The following is a 20,590-nucleotide window of genomic DNA, read 5'->3' on the forward strand; positions in this document are numbered from 1 at the left end:
GGGAGGCGGAGCCGCGGGGCAGAAAGAGGCCTCGCAGGCCCCCGGGCTCCGGGCGGGCCGCGGGGCGGGGGCGGGAGTGAAAGGACAAAGGGAGTAAAGCGAAGCCAGGGCCGCGCCGACGGCTGCTCTCGGTGTGTGTCCTCGGACCGGGTGAGGGCGAGGGCCCTCCCCAGCTGATGTCCTCCGCGGGCTGTGCTTGTAACCCCGGTGGCGTCCCCAGCGGGCCTGAGCCCAGCTGCGGGCCCCGGCTGGCCCTGGGGGGCTCGTGGCCCTCCTGCTTTTTGGGTGGGGAAGAGCTCAGGAGTCTGCCGGGACGTTTCTGTGGCGCAGGTCTGGGCCAGACCGGTGGGTTCCTGTGCCGCCTGTTGCAGTGGTGTGTGGGAGAGGGGCTTGTGGGGTGTGACTTGCAGCTCCACAGGAGTGGGGGTACGCACAGACCACCAGCAGTGAGACTGAGTGGGAATTGGAGCGGTCCTCACATCCCGGAGCAAACGCCGCACCACATGGTGAAGCACTGCTTGTACCAAGAAAGGCACATAAGGTCTGCCGAGTCCCGCTTGCCATCGTTAATGAGGTCTCTGCTTTCAGAGACGCCTGCCAGTACTGCCCTTTGGTACACTGAAGGGGTCTCTGCCACCTGCATGTGTACGTGGGTGATGTGTGACGGAGAGCTATGGCTCAGCCCAGAGATTTCCCCCTCTCCCACTGTTGCTGGGCGACGTGGCTGCTCTGAAGAGCTCCCAAGCCCTGAGGAGTTCCTGACGAAGGACTGGCAGCTCGAGTAGGTCTTGAAGTAGTAATAGAAGCAGTTTGATGTGACATAGCCATCAGGGCAGGAGAGGGAGGTGCGTGTCAGGCTATCTGCATCATGCAAGAGTCTCTATGTGAGGTAGAAGGTTTGGACCAGGCTTAAGGATGTAGCCTGATGCCTGCCATCACTGCCTCCAGGCAGAGACTCGGGACCTACAGAAACCCTGTATAACCCTGACCAGATCGCAGACCGTATTACTCATTTCCATCCCTATGAGGCTCCAGATGTCTCTGCTACTATAGGCCATAGGAGGACTGCAGCCTCCTATGGCTCCTTCTTCTCTTGTGGGGACTGTAGACTTCAGAGCCCCATGGCCCTCCCTTTCATCAAAGGTTCCCGTCACCCATTCTTTTTTAGTGCTAAACATTTGCTTGATCCTTCTCGCTTATTTGCAGGTAGGTCCAAAGGCAGCTAAGAGATTAAAATCAAGGGCAATCACATCTTCATCTAAAAATCTAATTAGTAGCCTGTGCAAAAGATCAAAGGTATAATACAATCCTTCAAAAAAAAAAAAAAGGCAGTTTAACAGGGGGTTGTAGTAATAGTTGCTATTGGATTTAAAGTTTAGTTCAGGTTTCAGTTCACAGTGGTAAGTCTAGCTTTGAGTGTAGCAAAGTCAGCATGTGATAGAAAACACTATCAAACTTGCAATCTTACAATCTCTCGATTATTCTTGCCACTGAAGCATTGGTAATTGGGAAATAAGAAACACTACTATTTCATATTCTGTATCACAAATGGCGAATCGTCTGTTGTAGCTATGGGAATTGGTATGATGTTATCTAAGTTGGGCCCTAGCCAAAAATTTTCCATCCACACCTTTTAGATAACACCAAGACATTCTAATACTGTGTTCAGACTGTAGAGATGGAAGTAGGAAGGGTTTTTTTTTTTTTTCGTTCTTCACTATTGTACTTGCATAGGAGCATACCTAGCATAGGTACTGTGAAAGCAAAGTAGATAAGGTAAACTGTTCACCTGCTGAATTGCTACTTAATTGTACTCTTCTGCTGTTCCTAAAAAGAAAGATTATTATCTAAATCTGTACATTTTTAGAGCAGAAAGATTAAGGACAGAAGGTGGCATAATAGGGATCACCTCATCTCCTTTCTTCACTTTCTTCATGGCCTTGGCATCAATTTTAAAATATTTTCTGTGAGATAACTTGCCATGCTCAGAACAAAATGTCAGCATTGGTGTACTGCATTATCACTCCCAGCTTATGTGAACAGGGCTTTGTTCCTTGACTTCTTTCCTCTTTCCATCTGCAGCAGTGGCACCTTCTGGTTGCTTCCCTGTTGCTACATGCCTTTGCTGCCAAAATGGCTTCCCACTACCTACCTCAGTATCTTTCTTTCCCTGGGCCACTTTGTTCAGTCACTTTTTGCACTGCTATGTGCAGTTGTATGTAAAGCAGTTACTTTGTGGTTAATACACACAAAAGATAGCCAGGATTAATGAACTACTAAATTAGTATGTCAACCACCTATAGAGTCTTTGCTAGTCAGATGGAAAAGGGTCAGCTTTCACTGCTCTCTGTGGCAGGTGCTTGATGTTGCAATCTTCAACCTCATTTTTTCCCTTGAGGTTATTATCTTTCCACATTGATGTCCTCCTTCTTGATGCTTGAGCTGCTACCTGGCCCCATCTCCGCAGTTTTTACCTTTATCTGCAATTTTACCTGTCTTACATTTCACGGCTCGACTCTATGGAGTTCCTCATAGCTCTTTCTCTCAATTTAACAATTTCCTCAAAAATATGAGCAAAGGTTATGCAGCTGTGCCATAGCAGAACTAGGCTGGCAGCAGAAACAGTAGGAAAGGAGGGGAGGTTATGTTGCTCCTTTTCATGTTCACCTTTGAAGCATCCACATGGCCTTTACTTCTGCAGTTTCAACCCCCTGGAAGGTCCTGGTAGTAAAACTGGGAATGTGTGTTGTGTGGCTTTAATATTTATTTCAGTAATTTTGCATTAGTGATGCTGTGAGCACATCAGCTGCAAGTCTTCCATGAAGAAGTTTATAATTTCCTACATTTTTTCCAAGTCTAAGTAAAGGGATGGGTAGACAGCTTTCTGGAGAACAGAATTTCAGTTGGCAGACTTTTTTTTTTTTTTTTTTTTTCCCCAGCAGCAGCTTTTAGATGTTAGCAATGATATTAACCTATCTGGAGTATAATCTGCTAAAAATGTAGCCATGAGTGATACATTGCTGGGAAAAATATGACCAATGGAGAAAAAAGTTGAGAAAAAAGATACTCCATACTTTTCTCCATTACTTTATAGTGTCTAGGTATAATGATGAAAGATTACCTTCGTGTTTATTTTTCAAGAAGCAAAGACCAGTAGTTTCCTGAACTCAGGAGCTACTGAGTCATGGTTTCCTACAGAGTTTTTGCCTGTGGTTTATTCATTTTGCTGTCTCCTAAATGCAAGATCACACCATTGTTTTTCCCTGAGTAGGAAAACTTTAAGGGACATGAGTCCATAATCCTAAAAAACCTGTAATGAATATTACGATGCATGTTACAGATGTGCTTTCTCTCTAACTGGACACTTCTTTTCATGTCGCCGTTATTTTCAAAAAAGCCCAAGTTCCTACCTTGGAAAATAGATATTTTTTTACTTTTATTAATGATGATGTGAATGATGAATGTGAACAAGCATGTGTGTGATGTAGTAATGTGTAAGGTACTGATACAGCTGCAGAAATAAGACATTCCAACTGGATCACAATGTTTAGGACAGACATGCTGGTATTCATAGGCTGCACAAACCGCGTTTCTGTTGTGGCAATAAAATCAGCAGAGAATGACATGGCCTAGCTGTCCTACAGCCTGCCAGCTCTGTTATTGCAGGTTTGCAGATACCAAGTTGCCGATGCCCTGACTTGTTAAGACTTCCATGTTCCCAGTCAGGTGTCTCAGATGCCTGTCTGGCTGTAAGGAACCCAGCAGCTTTAATAGCAGACTCCGTACCTACCAGTAAAGTGGATCGTTTGACTCCTCGGCTCCCTAGTCCGCTTCTGCACTTTTTGGTGGGCTAGTAAATGGACTACCTTAAATCTAAATTCAGTGAGTAGGCAGCCCTCTTGGGATAGCTTTGCTTTTTGCCTGGCTTCCAGGCAAGCAGTTAACCCATGTATGTGTGAAGGGGATGTGTCTGGTATGTAAGATTTACAAGTCCCTAGATATCTGAGAAGCCTCTCTGGTCCTGGACTGCCCAACTGGCAAATGCCACGCTCCTGCAGTTCACAAAGACTCATTCCATAGATTTCTAGACTGTGTGGTATAGAATATGTTTTCATTTGGGAAATACCAAAACAGCGCTGTGCTGCAAGCAGTCACTGTTTCTTTACCTTTGGCTGTATGTTCTCTGCAGGGTGGGGCTGTTGGGTGTGCTGCTATGTTTGTCCTAGTGGCAGGTCAGTACAAAAGCAGTTTTGTTGTTGCTTGTGTTTTCAATTGTACTTTTCAATCAATATTTGCCCACCTATTAAAAGGTGGTGCCATGACAATGAATAAAGCAAATGTAAAAGCTCATCATGCCCTGAAAACCTATGTCTCAAAAGCGTGATTAAAAAATAATCCGAATTTTCTTTAGTATACCACATCTGTGTCCGTTTTGATTCTCCTGTACTAGAAGGATGTTGAAATACTGGAGTAAGTGTGGCAGCAGCCCCTGTGATTGTGACTGGAGTGGGTGGTGTACAAGGAGAGGCTGAGAGAAATGGTTTTGTCTTAAGAGGAGAGTGCTAAATGAGGGTTTTATTAATGTCTCCACCTACCTAATGGAAGGGTATGAAGAGGATGGACAGAGCCAGATTCTTCTTGGATGTACTCAGCAAAAAGACAAAAGACTTGCAGATGAAAGGTGCAACAAGGGATTACATAGAAAAATAGCCTCATCATGAGCATGATCGAACACTGGAACAAGGGAGGTTGTGGAGTCTCCATCCTTGGAGATACTCAGCGAGGCAGGGCTTGGACTACATGATCTCTAGAGGACCCTTTCAACGTAAATTATTCTGTGATTTATCTGATTGCTCTTTTAATCTTTTATATAGCTCTTTATAGAACTAGAATTTTGTTTTCAGCTTATTCTAAATGTGAAGAGAATTCCCCAGGGAATACTTTCTTAAAACAAAATTCAGTGGTGTTTTTTTTTTCTTACACTAAGCCATTTCTTTGCCAATAGTTCAACAAAGAAACATTCTTTTTGACTGTGGACACTCTCAAGCAGATTTTGTCTGCCATTAATTCATCAGATCACATATCTAACTTAAAATGTATAGGTAATAAAATGAAAGCTTGTTTCTCTTGAAAACTTTACAATCCAGGAAAATCTTGATAATGCAGAGGAATTCTTATGTATCCTTTCTTCATTGTAATAGGGTCTAAGTCAGGTCTTAGGTATAAGGCTAATAGATGGAAGTAGTGGAAAGATAAAGACAATCTAGAAATAATCTTTTCTTTTTTTTTTTTTTTTAACTGCTCTCTTGTAAAAAAGAAAAAAAAAGGCCAAAAAAAAAAGACATTTCCTTAACCAGATATGGTTAGATTTCAAATAAATCCAGATTCAGCTGAATGTATTCCAAAGAAGATTATTTATTCCTGCAATAATTCTTTCTTGTGTGTGGCTTAGATATTTTTTTTCTGAATGAAAACTAGATCGGCTGAATGTGTCTTTCAAACCAGTAAGACAGACTCTGCAGGTTTTTTGTTTCAGTAAGAATTGTAAAATAATTCTTAAGGGCAAATTACTCCATTAGGTTAGCGCAAATGTGTCTTTTACATCCAGACCTTGGATGTAATCTCAGCATGCACCTTTCTCACTGGTTTAAGTGGGTCAGAGCTTGCAAAGAAGTCATAAAAGGATGCTTTTCTCATCAACAGGAGGATGGTGAGACTGTATGGGGTCAGCTGACTGATGTAAACGAAAACTAACCTACAGGGTAAGTATTAGTTTTCAGCTTGATAAACAATGTGCTCTTACTACATAGCTATGTAGTTGCTAGTGTTGACAAGAAGACTAGGGTAGAAATTTATGCTCCGAGAACCTTGGCAGGGCAGGACTGTCTCTTTCATCATCGGGAAGATCAAACAAAGCTGACAACAAATCTGCAGCTCAGTTACAGCTTTGTCTTAGGTTAGGTTTGTCTCTGAACTGCACAGTTAATCTGCTCCTCATACTTGCCTTCCCCACAGATTTTGCAACAAAGTTAGATTTGAGTTGTGACCACTATTGCAGCAGTAGCTGCCTTACTACTTCTACTAGCTTTGGACTTCATAAGCATCCTAACCACTGTGATGATTCCCAACGGGAAGTCCCTCTGGACAGCTGAGCCTTGATACCCTCTCCAGTTCTTTTTTCTGTAAATTATCCTCTGTTCAGCAAAAGAAAGTTGTATCAGCTCTCTAGGATGCAATACAGGCTTCCTTGCCTTTATTCATACAAAGGCATTAAACATTTTGATGAGAACTTTGCAGCAAAGACAACATTGATTTTGAATACTGTTATACTACTATTGTCATCAAATATTACTGTTGGTCATCCTGTGACCAACAAATCTTGCCCCATTACTGATTTTTGACAGGAATCTTGTATTTGTTTCCATCCTTATTAGCATATTTCTACTTGTGTGAGTGATCTGTGTTGGTGTCCTGGTTTTGGTTGGGATAGAGTTAGTCTTCTTTCTAGTAGCTAGTATAGTGTTGTTATGTTTTGGATTCAGTATGAGAAGAATGTTGATAACACATTGATGTTTTCAGTTGTTGCTAAGTAGTGTTTAGACTAAGTCAAGGATTTTTCAGCTGCTCATGCCCAGCCAGTGAGAAGGCTGGAGGGGCAGAAGAAGTTGGGAGGGGACACAGCCAGGGCAGCTGACCCAAACTGGCCAAAGGGATATTCCATACCATGTGATGTCATGCCCAGTTTATAAACTGGGGGGAATGGGGCTGGGGGGAATTGCTGCTCGGGAACTACCTGGGTGTTGGTCGGCGAGTGGTAAGCAATTGCATTCTGCATCACTTGTATATTCCAGTGCTTTTATCATTATTATTATTATTGTCATTTTACTATTGCTATCATTATCATTATTAGTTTCTTCCTTTCTGTTCTATTAAACTGTTCTTATCTCAACCCATGAGTTTTACTTTTTTTCCCCCAATTCTCTCCCCCATCCCACTGGGTGTGGGGGAAGTGAGTGAGCAGCTGTGTGGTGCTTAGTTGCTGGCTGGGGTTAAACCATGACAGCTACACTTGAAAGATAAGTATGGGCTAGAGCCAATCCATCTTTTTGTATCAGAGGCACATGCCCCAAATGTAAGTTACAGAATCATTAATAGTATGAAACAAAACAGTATATTAGCTACCAAGAGTAAAAATAACATTTTACAGCATGGTAGGCAGAGTGGCTTTAATACAAAACAAGCATTGCTTCTGAATGTATGCAGAAAAAGGTTCTGTTTTCTTAGGGGAAATTAATTCTGAGGCAGACGGAGAATTTCACGTTACAGAATATTGACTGCTGCTAACCTTAGCCTACGGAGAACAGTCTCCTTAAGCTAATGCTACCTTTTTTGAATACTGTATTATTTACTATGGCCTTTAGCTTAATACTAAAAATTAATCAAAGCAAAATCTAAAGTGCCACTCCCTATTCTGCAACATGTGAAACAACTGTCTTAACGTAGTCTTTCATAATCCTCATGCACCAGCCCTCAGTACATTTGCCCATTTCTTTCTTTCCTTCCCTCCTCATTCTTCGTTGGCTTTTTAATCTATCCTCAGTTTCTTCTGAGGTTCTGGTGGTTGTGCTAGTCTTTCTCAGGAAAACAACAGCGAAGTGGCTTTTTCCCAGTCCTCCTGTCCTCAGTCAGCATTTGCTATTTCCAATCTTCTGTTTCTGGGGCTTCTTAGCAATCCTGAGTATGAGCTCTACTTCATGGAAACAATTATTATTCCTGCAAATTTCCATAATCAGTTGTTCTCTCCAGTCCTACATTAGTCAGATTTGTGTCCACTGCTAGGCTTTTCTTTCTCTTAAAGAGATTATTTTATTAATTGTATTTCAACAGTGAGAGTCAAACTTTGGTCAAAATTTAATGGTTATTTGTCTGTGGAAGTTTCAGACCTTGAGGGTAACTTGGCTTACTCGTAATCTGTATTTTCAGCAAACACAATCTACTAACCCTTTCCAATAAGTATTCTCTGTGGATGTTTAATTAATCAGCCATTGTATTTTGGAGACAAGAGAATCATTGTACTTTTTTACTAAAACAACTCTTAATGAAAATATTATTTAAAACACATTATATACAACAGCTGATCTGTTTTGTCTGGTGCTGGCAGTCTGAAGCATTTCTTCCCATCAAAAGCATATCCATATGTGATACAGAAGATGAAGATGTTCTTACATTTATACAAATTTTAGGAGGAACTCTTCCTGAGCTTCTGCCAAATGAAGACATTAGGAAACCTCTGATACATACTTTCAGAAGACCTTAGAGTTCTTCAGACTTTTCTGTAAGTTTTACAATTTTGTATTACATTTATGTTTGTATTTTACAGTTCTACTTCTGTCTGATCATTTCAGGTTTTCTTTTTTCTTTCTCTGTAATTTGTTCTCGCTTCTGTTGTAAAAAGAATATGAAACAGTAAACATAGTTTTCTCCTGTGTGTGCTTTTCCGTTTATATTCTAATATTTAAGCCCTAGATGAAAACACTGCTTACTGTAGCAACCACTACTGTTATTACAGTAGTGAACATATCATGGTAGAATTACAATCCTACTTAGGATCTGAAGTTAGTAGCCACTAAAAGGAATATTCTCGCATGTTTTATTGTTTTCTGAGGCCAAGAAGCTCAACTGATCATTGTTCAGGATCACTGCATTCTGCCTCCTGATCCAAGGCCCCCTAGGTTAACCAGAAGCAAAGAATCCCTGTGTTCTAGGCATCTAGAGAGCAGCTGGCTGCTTCTGTCCTAACTGCTGTCCCTGCTGGATGTTACACAACAGCTCATGTAGCTGAGCAAAGTTAAGGTTTCTTACCCTGGCAAAGACATGGACACTCTTGGACGCGGGACCCATTTTGGCCATAGGAATGCCTGATGCTGCTAAGGCCCTGAAACATTAGAACTTGAATATAAGCAGACAACATAATCATTTATTGTAGGTGAGAATTTTTATTGCAGGTTGAGGGTCTTTTCTTCCTAACTATTGGGTCATTCTTTCTTTAAAATTTTAGACCTAATAGCATTAGGGTAAGGAGCTGAGAATCTTACAGATAACAGTAATTCCTTCTCCTGATGTTCTGCACAATCTAATTCCTGAAGTTTGTTATGTTTTGGAGGTGAAAGGAAAAGCTATTTTGTATGTGGAAGCAAACCCCAAATATAGGTATCTTATGGAAAGTTTTATTACTACTTCTTCTCTTCAGAGTTTTGAGAAAGCAGAAAGGAACATCCCTTTCTCTTCTGTTATTACCTGCTTTAATGGGTCTGAAGACAAACCACTGATTTAAAAGGTACTTTGCTTAAATGGTTTTCCTCTTATACTTCCACATTTTCCTGTTTTATCGAATCAGTTTCTGGAGTCTTTTGTCTCCTTCTTAAAAGAAACAAATCAACACACCAGTCTCAATGTGTGAACCAAAACAGCTGATATGGGATTTAAAATAATTATTAAATAATAACTTTGAAATATTTATGTAAAATGACCACAATAGTTGACACTTCTCTGACTTTAAATATCTTTTTCAGCCTGGCATGATCTAACAAGTGGAGCTATTTCCTTTTACAGGCTTCCCGGAGATCACTTTTATCTGCTGGAACCCTCTAATGAAATTTTCTTGACAAAACATATAACAAGATGTATAGAAAATGCTGGTCTATGAGTATTTGTCTATTTTAATGGCAGAGGGTGTAAGATAAGTCCACAGCACTTCATAAGAAGTCATTCTTTCTGTACAGTTGCATGAGTTATGCCTAAGTTGTTCTGTTCCTCCTCTGTAATTCTTTAAGAGGGGGATTTTGTCTGATTTTTTGAAAATAAACATTGGCTTTGGGTCTTAAAAATAAAAGTTTTCATCTTTTCTCATCTTGCATGTGCACAAACCCTTCACTTCACTCCATAACCTCGTTTGCAAAAAATGACAGCTATGTTATTTTACTTTTAGAACTTCTCTGTTTGTGTGCTCCCATAAAAACGCTAAATACAATTTAATACCCACAAAAATCCACAATTCTTACAGAAACCATAATTTATTAGGTTCAAATTTATTTAGAATAAGATACAATCTAAAAATAGATTTGTATGTAAATACCCTTTACAGTCAGCTTATGTTTAAAAGATTTCACTGTCAGACTATACAATAAGGAGTTAGTATTGCATTTTTCTCAACAGAGTTAGTTCATTAGCTACTGAAGAGTTAGTTATTAGTGGGAATTATTTTGAGTATTCTAGATCCCGTATTTTTCTACCATTGCTTTTGCTTTAGAGATATAGGCATTCATGGCATCCTCCTTTGATAGACCTGCAAAGGAAAGTAGGAGTCATTATCTTTCCTCATTTGTCATCCTATAAACATGACTACATGATGTAAATTTAATTGGTGTAACACCTTTTTTCAGGTTCCATGCCTCCCATTTGGCTTTGCCTTTCAAATCTAGCATTCCTGGACATTCTGCCAAAATAAATGCATATCTTTGATTATCATGCAGATTTACATAACATTTACTTGATTTCATCAAGATATGGGAGTAAATGTGAAGTATATGTAGGAATACCAATATTAATATCTCCAACAGTAGCCTGTTTGTAGAATCCATACAGTTCCTTCAGTTCATCATCAGTTGGTCTTGTTTTCAGTTTTTTTACATCTTCTGCAGCACCATCAAAGTCATCCTGATGAAAGAAAAAGTGTTAGTTTTCCTCTGAAGGGGTGTGCTTTAAAGCATTAAGTATAGCACACACGGTAGTATCATTAGATACTCTCAATTACTCATTTGGGTTTAGTGGGAAGTCTAGGCATTTTCCCATGAAAGAAGCTTAAAAAAACTGTAAGTTATTAGAAAGGGAACTAGGCCTACTTAGCTGATAGGATCAGCACTGCTAAAATAATTAAACCGCTTTTTTTCCAACAGTTTTACATCTAAACCCTTGGAACCATTACAGACTGTGTAGTGTCAGGACATCTACAGATATGTATATGCAAGCAGCCTATACAATGAATGTAGTGTATATGTGTTTCACATTCACACTATGGGTATGAAGGCGTTCATTGAACTTTACACCCCAGCAGTAATCTTTAAATCCTTTTGGCCTTGACTGCATAGTGTTGATTCAAGCAGCGGAGCTTGAATACCCTCTGAGGGGTACTGCCCACCTCCACTTCATCTCTGCTTCTCTGCTGGCAGTGCAGTAGGTGACCAAGAGTTGGCAGAGACATACCTCTCAGAGATGAGCAGTGCTACTGCCAGGACTACCTTCAACACCCAACTCAAACACAGCAGAGCACAAGTATAAATCTACTCTTTTCATCATCATGCATCCCACATTCACATCAACCCAAGGCTACAGCCGTTATTCTATAGACTAGGTCTCAGGCTAGACTTCAGCATAGAGTTTGGAGTCCTGTTTCATGCCCAGGACATTTTGGAGAGAGCTAGATTTTGTACAGTGACCACAGACCCACCAGCTCACTGCACTACTACAATGCAAAACAGATACAGGCACTTTAATACGCTATATGCTGGTTTCAATAATTATTTTAGCTTTTGAGTTGGATCTGCATTTGCAGAAGCACAGTATATCCTGCACGATGTGCTATTACACATATATTTAATATGTACAAAACCAGCCTATAACTTTGTGCTAAAATCAGCGACGTATTCAGCAATGGTTTCAGCATGAGTGGTGTGGCTCTGTTTAAATAAGTGAGACCCTGGCATTACCTCAGCAGTCTGTACTAACTTCTTTAGACCACTTTTTCCTTTCTCTAGTTACAGGAAAGATTTTTTAATTTTTTTTTATTTTAAATACGAACACCTAATGCACATTTGTGTCCTTAATTGATGCCTTTCTCAAGTGACTGTGCTGGGTGGACTAGGTGATAGAAATAAGCAAGTACTCATGAGAGCTGGGTTCACTATAGCATTCTGTATTTAAACAGAGATAAAGTACAAGAGAAAGGTTATTTCTGTATTTAAATTTAAGAAGGAGAAATGAAAAAGAGTTTAATTAGAGACTGATGCTCAAGTATCTTTCTTCAAAGAAAGGCCCCTTCATGGAATCACAAAACTACACATTCACTGATGTAAAGATACATCCTGCACAAAAACCTGGCCACTCTCCCACCAAATGAGTCACCTCTGCCTCCTGCAATGGAATTAACTTTTTTTTTTTTGGCCTGGAAATTTAGTTTGGCTAGTGAGTAAAGTTCCCAGATACAGACTTCTGAGGAATTTCTAACTTTTTGCAAAATTTTCAACTGCTATTTGAAACCCACAAAGAGAAAGCACAAGTCTTCTAGAAGTGCTCACCACAGGAGGATGTACATCTGTAACACCAGAGTTGAAACAAGGAGCAGCAGGCAGACAGGTGTATTTAAAAGGGATGTTTTAAAAAAAATCATGATGCGTGATTAAAAGGGTGTTCTAGCAAAGGAAGGCTCCCTGCAAGACAGCAATTCAAAATAAATCTTGAATCTTCTTTTAACTGCAGTTACAATTTCACAGAACATTACATGTTCTAGAAGGGTTCATGATGATAATCCATGTCTCTAGTTCTGTCAGTTTATAGCACCCTTAAAAATGCAATGGAAGGAAAGCTCTTCAAACACAAAGCCTGCAGTACTGCAGATGCTTATTAACAAATAATCTTCCAACTCAGCAAGAACCGCAGTGTTTGCATAACTGACAAGCAGAAGTTTCCAGGAGATTCCCAGCAAGGCCTCCCAGAACCAAGTGCCCCATAGTGGATGCAGGAATACAGAATACAGCTAGGGTGTTAAAACAGTCTTTATCAGTTTTAAGTTTGAGAAATGCTGCTGTTACGTGGTGATATTTTGAATATAATGACCCTTCATTCTTTACTCAGTACAATACTAAGAATTAGCCAGATTCCAAGTGCCCTTTGTCCACTTAAAGCTTTGAAACTTGGTCATTCAATAAAGTACACCATTTGGCAGAGATACCACATTAAATTCTAAATCAAGTGACTTCCAAACTACATTCTTAAATCTATAACTTTATAGACTGAAAACATGTAACTATGCTTATGCAGTTTGTTCCTGTTTTAATAAAAATAATTCTCAATATTAATAAAATGCAACAATACCATAGAATCATAGAAAAACATGAAGTTTTAAGTCCATCTTTTTGTGTCTGATTTCTTTTAAGAACTTTTAATAACTTTTAAGAACAACTAAACACTGTGGATTTTTTTTTTTTTTTTAACCAACCAAATATTTGGGAGTGCTGCAAGACAAATACACGATATTTCTAGAACTAAAAACCAAAATGCCCAGAATGTTATACAAAATTTAGATAAACCAAAATCCTGTTCTCCAGACTACATATAAAAGCTGAATCAATAATGTTGAAATGACCTTACAGCATCTCTCAGCATTTTTTTTGTTTCCATGTTCTCTATTTTTTACTTAAAAAAAAAAAAAAAAAAAAAAAATCAGCATTCTAGCAGGAATTAAACTGATCATGAAAACTATTTTAATTGGAGTAACTGGATTTAGTCAGCTTGGATCAGAATTAAAAATGGATTATATGGACAACAACAGCTCTTTTGCTTCTTTGTTCTGGATAAAGAAAATGTAAATATTTTCCTCTACAAAGTTTAATGTCCAAAATATGAAACCTGATTATTTGTTTTCCTGAAAGGCTAGAGAACTGGAGTACAAGCTTTCTCACCTCAGTTGAAAGAGTAAATTGTTAAACATTTCATAAAACGTCTTCTGTCCCAGTTTATCAAAGAGTTTAAGTAACATTTGAGGAGCTTGTTTGGCTCTGTTTTAAACACAATCTGTCTTCACTCTGAGTTGCAGCTAAACCAAGTTTGGGGGGAAAAAAAAAAAAGTGTTCTACATGATAATAAGTCCTTGAACTTTCAGGCAGAAGTTGCAGTAACACACAATTACTGCACAAATTATATACATGCAATATGAACAGAACCTGTTCTTTGCATTGAAGTTAAATTCAGCTTTTCTGACAGCTGCAAGCTCTTGGAGTCAATACCAACTTTCTCCTCTCTGATTGCAGAACTTGAGCACTCTTGACTAGGTCTCTCAAATACTTTAATGATACAGACAGTAATAGTTGCCCGATGTTCCCCTTAGAAGCCTGACAAAGTACAAATTCCACAGGTGGAACCCTACAAATAGTCACACTGGTAAAAGTAAATAAATCGTGGAAAGTCTATGGAGGGTCCCATTTTAAAAGTAGCCATGTTAGCAGCTCAATAATTTAAATTAAATAATAATAAAAACAAACATTTCCCCAACACCACTTCAAGCATCATTAAAGCATCTAGTTGTTACCAACTAACTAAGCCTAAGGATTTCCTCTGTTCTTTCCATAACTGTACCTTACCTCTGATCATCTTTTGCGTATTAATGGGAGGGACCCCTACTACAGGAAAGAAACTCAAGAGGAGAACACGATACTTAATAGCAAACACTTTTCAGGATTGTATGAGGGTTAGGAGGTATACAACAGCATGCATAGAGTCCTCAACCTTCACAATATGTAGTGACCTTTTTGTAGAGTTATGTTAGTATTGAGAGGCCTTTTTGAACCTGTATAGGGTGGCATTTTGTAGTCTGAAAGCAAGGGTGTATCTCCTCACTGCCATAAAACAAACATTTTGTAATTATCCTAAAGTAATAAGCTGTGTGGAGCAGGAGTTGTATCTTCTGACAACAAATATTTCTGACAAATTAGCTAAACAAAATAATTTCAGTTTGATTTAATGTTTTAAGTTAGCAATAGTGACATTAAAGTTGATGTAGATTCAGTACTTATTTAGAAGAACTTCAGATACGTATATTCACGAATGGATGGTTTTGGTGTCTTGCTGGTGGTGAAATATCTCAATGTATAGGTCAGGAGACACAGTTTTAGTATTTGCCACAAATTGCAAGTCAATTAATTTTTGTTCTTCTAAAACCCCTTTAAATTGCAGATGTTAAAAGGAAATAGTTAAATATAGAAACATTTTATGAACGTAATTATACAAGCATGAAAATCTTTATATTTCAGGTCAAATCAGTAAATGATAAAACCTTTAGAAATCTTCTGTCAGCTGGCCAAGTTTCCATGATGCACACAGTAATATGATCTGATCCCTAAAGAATTCCTGCTGCAAAATCTTTGTAACCATGGCTGGACTGCCATGGTTGCAATAGCTGTGGGTACAGACAGGTATTTCAGATAATTTAATTTCTTCTTTAAATACTGAATCTGCTAAACAGCAATTAAGTAAAGAATGGTACAAAGAAACTCCCACTATTTACTCTGTAAGCTTTGGCATTAGAATTTCACTGGACTTTATGAAGTTTAGAGCACAAGTTGCAATAGTATTTCCCTTAGGATCGGTTGTTAGGCTAATGTGAAAACTGTATATTCTCTACATCTACTTGTTATTGATGCCATAGAAGAAAAATCCGTACAAACAAGAACACCATAATCTCAAATCTGATTAAAGAGATTGATTCTTCCTCCAGAAATTAAAGCTTTGATAGCTTCTAGCTTAGGTGCAAACAAAACCATTTTGAATCATGCATCATTCAATCCTTGGTTTATCCTAGATGTTCAAATAAGAAGTATCTTTGGCTATAACAGAAAAAACCCAGTGCTTTAGTTATAGTTCATGTGTGCTTCTCGTAAGCAATATAATAAAGTCCTCCCTGTGAGGAATTCCTAATATTTGTAATATTAATATTTGCTTTCATGAAAGCCTCGCAATCTTTATTTTTCTTCTGGTGCGGTATTTTCTCTTGTTCTCCTTCTGTAGGGGAACTGTACCTGAATTTCCTACAACCACCTGAAATGCTTCAGCAAGTTCAGATGTTAAACTAATTTTTAATTTTTCACCAAAAATTGCCAAGGGCCATAGAAAGTAAGTAAATATCACTACCCTTCATTTCAGAAGCAAAACCAGCGAGGTGAACACACACGCTTGAGGCCAGCAAGTCACCAGCAGCTCAGGGAGAGAATTCAGGGCTTTGGGGCACAAGCGCAGCGCCCTGTGCCTTAGTCACAGCATGGGCGCCTTCGGTCTGGGAGCATGGGGGCAGATGGACACGTCGCTATAAGGTAAACAGAAGTCTGAACTCACGGTACTTGTGAGACTGTTCGTACCACTTTTTACCTCACTATATACCTTGACAGATAGGTAGCTTATCCCTCTGTGAAAATAGGTCTGGTCCACTTTGTGCTTACCTCAGGGCAGGAGCAAGGACACGGGCACCTACTGCAGAGGAACTCACATGCTCTGAATTTACATTCCGGCTTACTCCAGTCACTCCAGACATGCCACGCTGCTGCTGTGCAGCGTTTCAGACACCGCAGCATTAGGATACAAAGCAGTTTTGTACTCAGGTACCAAAACTGTAGTCTAATTACACAAAAACACATGTCCACATATGTACTAGCAACAGTATTTTTAACAGATGTATAGCATTTATTATGGAGAAGAGCTCAATGAGGGGAAACAAAAATCAGCAACGCAACTAACTTATCACTGAATTAAAGATAGCGTCCAAAAGAACCTGGAACTGTACATCTTTGACACTCCTAAAAGCAAAGCATTTACACTCACACTGTTGGTATAGATATATAAAAGGAATGTACATTTGCTTACAAAAATAAATGTGATGGCCCACCAGTCTTAAGATTTTTTTTATAGGTAAAATTTTATTAAAATAAATATTTCATTCTTAATCCAAACACCAGTAATGTGACATTCTTGACTACACCTATCACTGACTCCTACATCACAGACAACTCTTAATATTATCCATACATGTACAAACAAAAGCAGCATTCATGCTCTGTTAACAGTAAGATTAAGAAGTGATATCAATAATAAAACATAACTGAGTTGCCACAACTGATTAAAGTTTAAGTTTTATGTTCGTCTTTATACTGTGGACACTACTGCATGGGAGCCTCTGTCAGCATTGACGTACAAGGACCATTCAAGTCACTGGAAATATTCCACATGCCTTGAATTGTTTTCTGATCTAAACTTCACAGTAAGAATGAACAGAAGCATTGTTAGACTTGTACAAGACAAAAGATAACTCAAATAAATTAAGAAAGGAAACCATTAAGTTAAAAAGCTCCCTATCTTCATATACTTTTATTCTATTCGGATCTATAGGGAAGTACCACAAGACAGTTTTAAAAATATGCAAATGCATATCTTACACAGCAAGAAATACGCAGAAATGAAAATTAAATACTAAACATTTCTTTCTTCATCTCTCTCTAGCTAATCGTTGTGCACAGACTGTTGCTTAGGATTTGCTTGCTTACACAACATGCTTAGGAGCAGCCTATAAAAATATAATTTCCTTTTAATCATGTGCCGATAAAATTCCCTTTAACTCCTCAAATTAAAAGCATAAGTATGTATACAGACATAAACACACACACGCGCATTAAAGATAAATGCACAAATCATCAGACTATTATCACATACTCCCTTTTTGCAAAGAAAAAAGCTTGAATGAATTCTTCATTTACAGCAGAGTATTTTACCAGTTTGCAAAACTTATAAATCTTTTACAGTCCCCCTGATGAAAATATTATTCATTTTGTCCTCATTCCCATACAGCTCGATTTAATGAATTTTTATGGATATGGATGGTAGCTGTCAACCAAAGTGACAGTGGATAGAAAACCTCTATAATGTCTAATGCGGAATGTGTAGGATATCATAATATTTCAACTACTGATTTTTATGTGAAAGTGTAACTGTATACAGCAATGGAATGGCATATCATACTGCACTCAGCTCTTTCTAATAGTGATTTATGGCTCATTGCTTAATCATCAGGCTAATAAATGTATTTTCTAGAGTGAATTCAAGGCAGACTAAAACAAACTATAATTTCAGTGATCACTATTTAAACAAAGGTGGTGTTATGTTTGGGATTTGGCAATTCTGACCCACTGAAGAAATAGGATTCTTCCTCTTAGCTGTAAACCACCACAACGAAACCTCTGTGCCATTCGACATAATTGCAGCTCAGAAGAAAATTGCTGAGCTGCTGGCAATACACTGCCTGCATCTAGGTCAGAGCATTATGTTGCTCGCTCTTTGCAAAACACGCACACTAACCAAGCTGAGACAGACATTATAATGAGACCGGGATAAAAGGGCTTGCAGATCTTTAAGTGAAAGGGATAATAGAAAGCCTAATGAAGAAAAACAGCCTAATCCATCAGGGCATGGGCAAGACAAGGGAAGTATTCATAGTTTGCTACAAAGGCAGGAGGCTAAAAGCCAGCAATGAAGATAATTTCCTGAAGAACTATTTAGATCTATAGTCAGAAAGAAGGTAGTAGGAAGCTCTCTCCAGCCAGAAGGTAGAAAGTAGAAGCTTCCCTGCCAAAACACAAGCCCATCAAAATGTACCACTCCAAAGATGCACACGACCTAAAAAAATACGCACAACTCCCTTAAAAATTATTCCTGCATCCCAAATGCACACATACCACTGCTTCAGTGTTAGAAGTCTCCCTCCTCCTTTTATAGCTCCAAGTAGCTAGCTAGATCCTAAAAAAAAAAGTATGTACCTACCTTTCAATGCATTATCCAGTCCTAGCAAACTCAGATGCACTTGTAAAGAAAAATAATTCATGCATGCTCTAAACAGGTAAGGCTTCAAAAAATTACATGACCCATGAATAGTTCAAAATAAGCAGCACGTCTCTCACCCTCCACTTGCGAAAAGTAATGTATTATTTCACCTCCAAAGGCTTAGGCGAATTTCACATGCTGCAAGGTAACCTTCATTTTGCAGTAATAATCCTTATGCTGAAGAAATACTGCTGTCTCTGACACAGCATTGCACAGATGGACAGTGCACCCCTCCCTCTCCTCTCCTTGCATCTCTGTCTCACCAGATGCAGAACTGCTTACCTGGAGAGTCATGATGCTGTGAGGATGCCCAAGGAATGGCCTCGCTCCTTCTCCGCCGGGGACGCGGCGCTTCTGCCTCTCGGCTCCTGTGGCGCGAGCGTGGCAGTGGGGGCCGTGCTCCACGGAGGGCGTTGGGCTGGGTACAAGTGACCTCAGCTCGCCGGCCGCAGCAAAGCCCCGCCAGGGCAGGACATGGGGCCTCGCCTCTCGGGACCTGCGGGGACAACTCCTGGCACTGCGGGGACAACTGAGCTCATCTCCATACCTCCGAGGATTAGGCCACCAGCCTGAGAGCAGAGATGCAGCAAGATTTCCAAGCCATTTGTTTGAAAAAGGAATTTCTTGAGTGATCTGAACTGCAGCCAGCCCAGTTATTGCTGCTGTTCCCTCTGCCACAGCCCCTGCCTGTGCCCACGCCCAGCCCTGCCTGGGACCTCGCATCCTCCAGGTGCAACTCTGAAAAACATGCGGGTCATCCCAGAGATAGCACACATGAGCAGTTAGGTACACACACAAGATACATTGAGGATGCTGTTTTTTTCTTTGCTCTCCTAAATACAGAATAAAAAAATGAATATTACATGAACTGATAAACTAGCCTACAACTGTAACCATTAAAGAAAAAAAATCCATCCCTGCTTATCTAGATCTTATCCAGATCAGTTCATAAATTATTTATATTCGCACCTCTATACATTTATATTCATCATTCCCTGAGCACGGTTTACTCACAATACTACGCTTCAGCATTTTTAAATCCACTGACTTCCATAAACCCACACAAAAAGAAGGTTTCCCCTCAACTTAAGTCCAAGTTAAATTAAGCCAGGACTTAATGAAAAAACAAATGAAGTAAATTTCAGAATATAAAAGGATATAAAAAAAATTTTGAAACAACTCCATCAAGTCTCGTCTCCAACACCATGAAGCGACGATGCCGTTACTTTTGCTGGGGAAGCGCTGCTCTTTCAGGTGCGAGAGGCTGCGCCCAACCATGTTGTGCGCTGAAGTGAATACAGAAACTGAATGTGTTTGTAAAGATTTGTTAACGGCTCACGGCAGATTGTGGGAAACCCTGAAGGTAACCAGTTCTTACCTGCCATCGCTACCCACAGAACACGATGTATGCGCTCAATGTGTCACACAGTAAAGGGCTGCGAGAGCCGCCCCTGTTGCTGTACGGTCCCTGTGAAGCACCTGCTGACTTGGCCATGATTTCATTCGATGACGTGCGACAGAGCAGACCTACTATCACCTATAAAGGAATTTACGGTAGCACTCAACATGAGGAAACGCCAGCGCTAAACCTGCGGTGAGACTCGCCAAGTGCAGGCTTCTAGCATCAGCATTTTAATGCCCCCTTGAGTCAGGCGGCAACGCGCCGTTTCTCCACACGGCACCGCCCGCAGCAGCCCAGCAGCCGGCGGCGTGCCGGGGAGCCTGGCCCGCCTCCCTCCGCTCCTCAGCGCTCCTCTCGGCCCGCCCAGCCACCCCAGCCGGGCGCCGGGGGCTCCGCTCCGAGCCCGGCGCTCCCGCCCCCGGCCCCGCTCCCGCGCCTCAGCCCGCCCCGGACGCGGTCCCCAGGGCGGGAGGGCTCGCCGCGCCCCGCCGGGCG

General features: G+C 40.1%; 3 protein-coding genes across 7 annotated transcripts; 2 read left to right on the plus strand and 1 right to left on the minus strand.

The window, feature by feature from the left end:
• Positions 1-69: 69 nt before the first annotated feature.
• Positions 70-6,535, plus strand: LOC115339418. 2 transcript variants are annotated; one of them, XM_041122284.1, is made up of 3 exons: positions 70-781; positions 5,704-5,762; positions 6,016-6,535. In XM_041122284.1, exons 1-2 carry the CDS (start codon positions 177-179, stop codon positions 5,732-5,734), a joined length of 636 nt encoding a protein of 211 aa, XP_040978218.1. In that variant the 5' UTR covers positions 70-176; the 3' UTR covers positions 5,735-5,762; positions 6,016-6,535. The 2 variants fall into 2 exon arrangements, with proteins under 2 accessions (XP_040978218.1, XP_029865289.1); XM_030009429.1 differs by having other exon boundaries at positions 5,704-6,535.
• Positions 6,231-9,892, plus strand: OLAH (oleoyl-ACP hydrolase). The gene is made up of 5 exons (XM_041122454.1): positions 6,231-6,353; positions 7,064-7,132; positions 8,162-8,311; positions 9,074-9,332; positions 9,567-9,892. Exons 1-5 carry the CDS (start codon positions 6,231-6,233, stop codon positions 9,704-9,706), a joined length of 741 nt encoding a protein of 246 aa, XP_040978388.1. The 3' UTR covers positions 9,707-9,892.
• A 177-nt stretch (positions 9,893-10,069) lies between these two features.
• ACBD7 (acyl-CoA binding domain containing 7) lies at positions 10,070-20,093 on the minus strand. Of its 4 annotated transcripts, XM_030009428.2 has the most exons (6): positions 20,072-20,093; positions 19,241-19,262; positions 18,976-19,189; positions 10,599-10,716; positions 10,433-10,495; positions 10,070-10,345 (listed from the first exon to the last, which is right to left on the minus strand). In XM_030009428.2, exons 1-6 carry the CDS (start codon positions 20,076-20,078, stop codon positions 10,272-10,274), a joined length of 498 nt encoding a protein of 165 aa, XP_029865288.1. In that variant the 5' UTR covers positions 20,079-20,093; the 3' UTR covers positions 10,070-10,271. The 4 variants fall into 4 exon arrangements, with proteins under 4 accessions (XP_029865288.1, XP_029865287.1, XP_029865286.2 ...); XM_030009427.2 differs by having other exon boundaries at positions 18,976-19,262; XM_030009426.2 differs by lacking the exon at positions 20,072-20,093 and adding an exon at positions 19,663-19,687 and having other exon boundaries at positions 18,976-19,526.
• Between the last annotated feature and the right edge of the window lie 497 nt (positions 20,094-20,590).

This window comes from Aquila chrysaetos, chromosome 3, assembly GCF_900496995.4.
Source record: "Aquila chrysaetos chrysaetos chromosome 3, bAquChr1.4, whole genome shotgun sequence".
NCBI lineage: Eukaryota > Metazoa > Chordata > Aves > Accipitriformes > Accipitridae > Aquila > Aquila chrysaetos.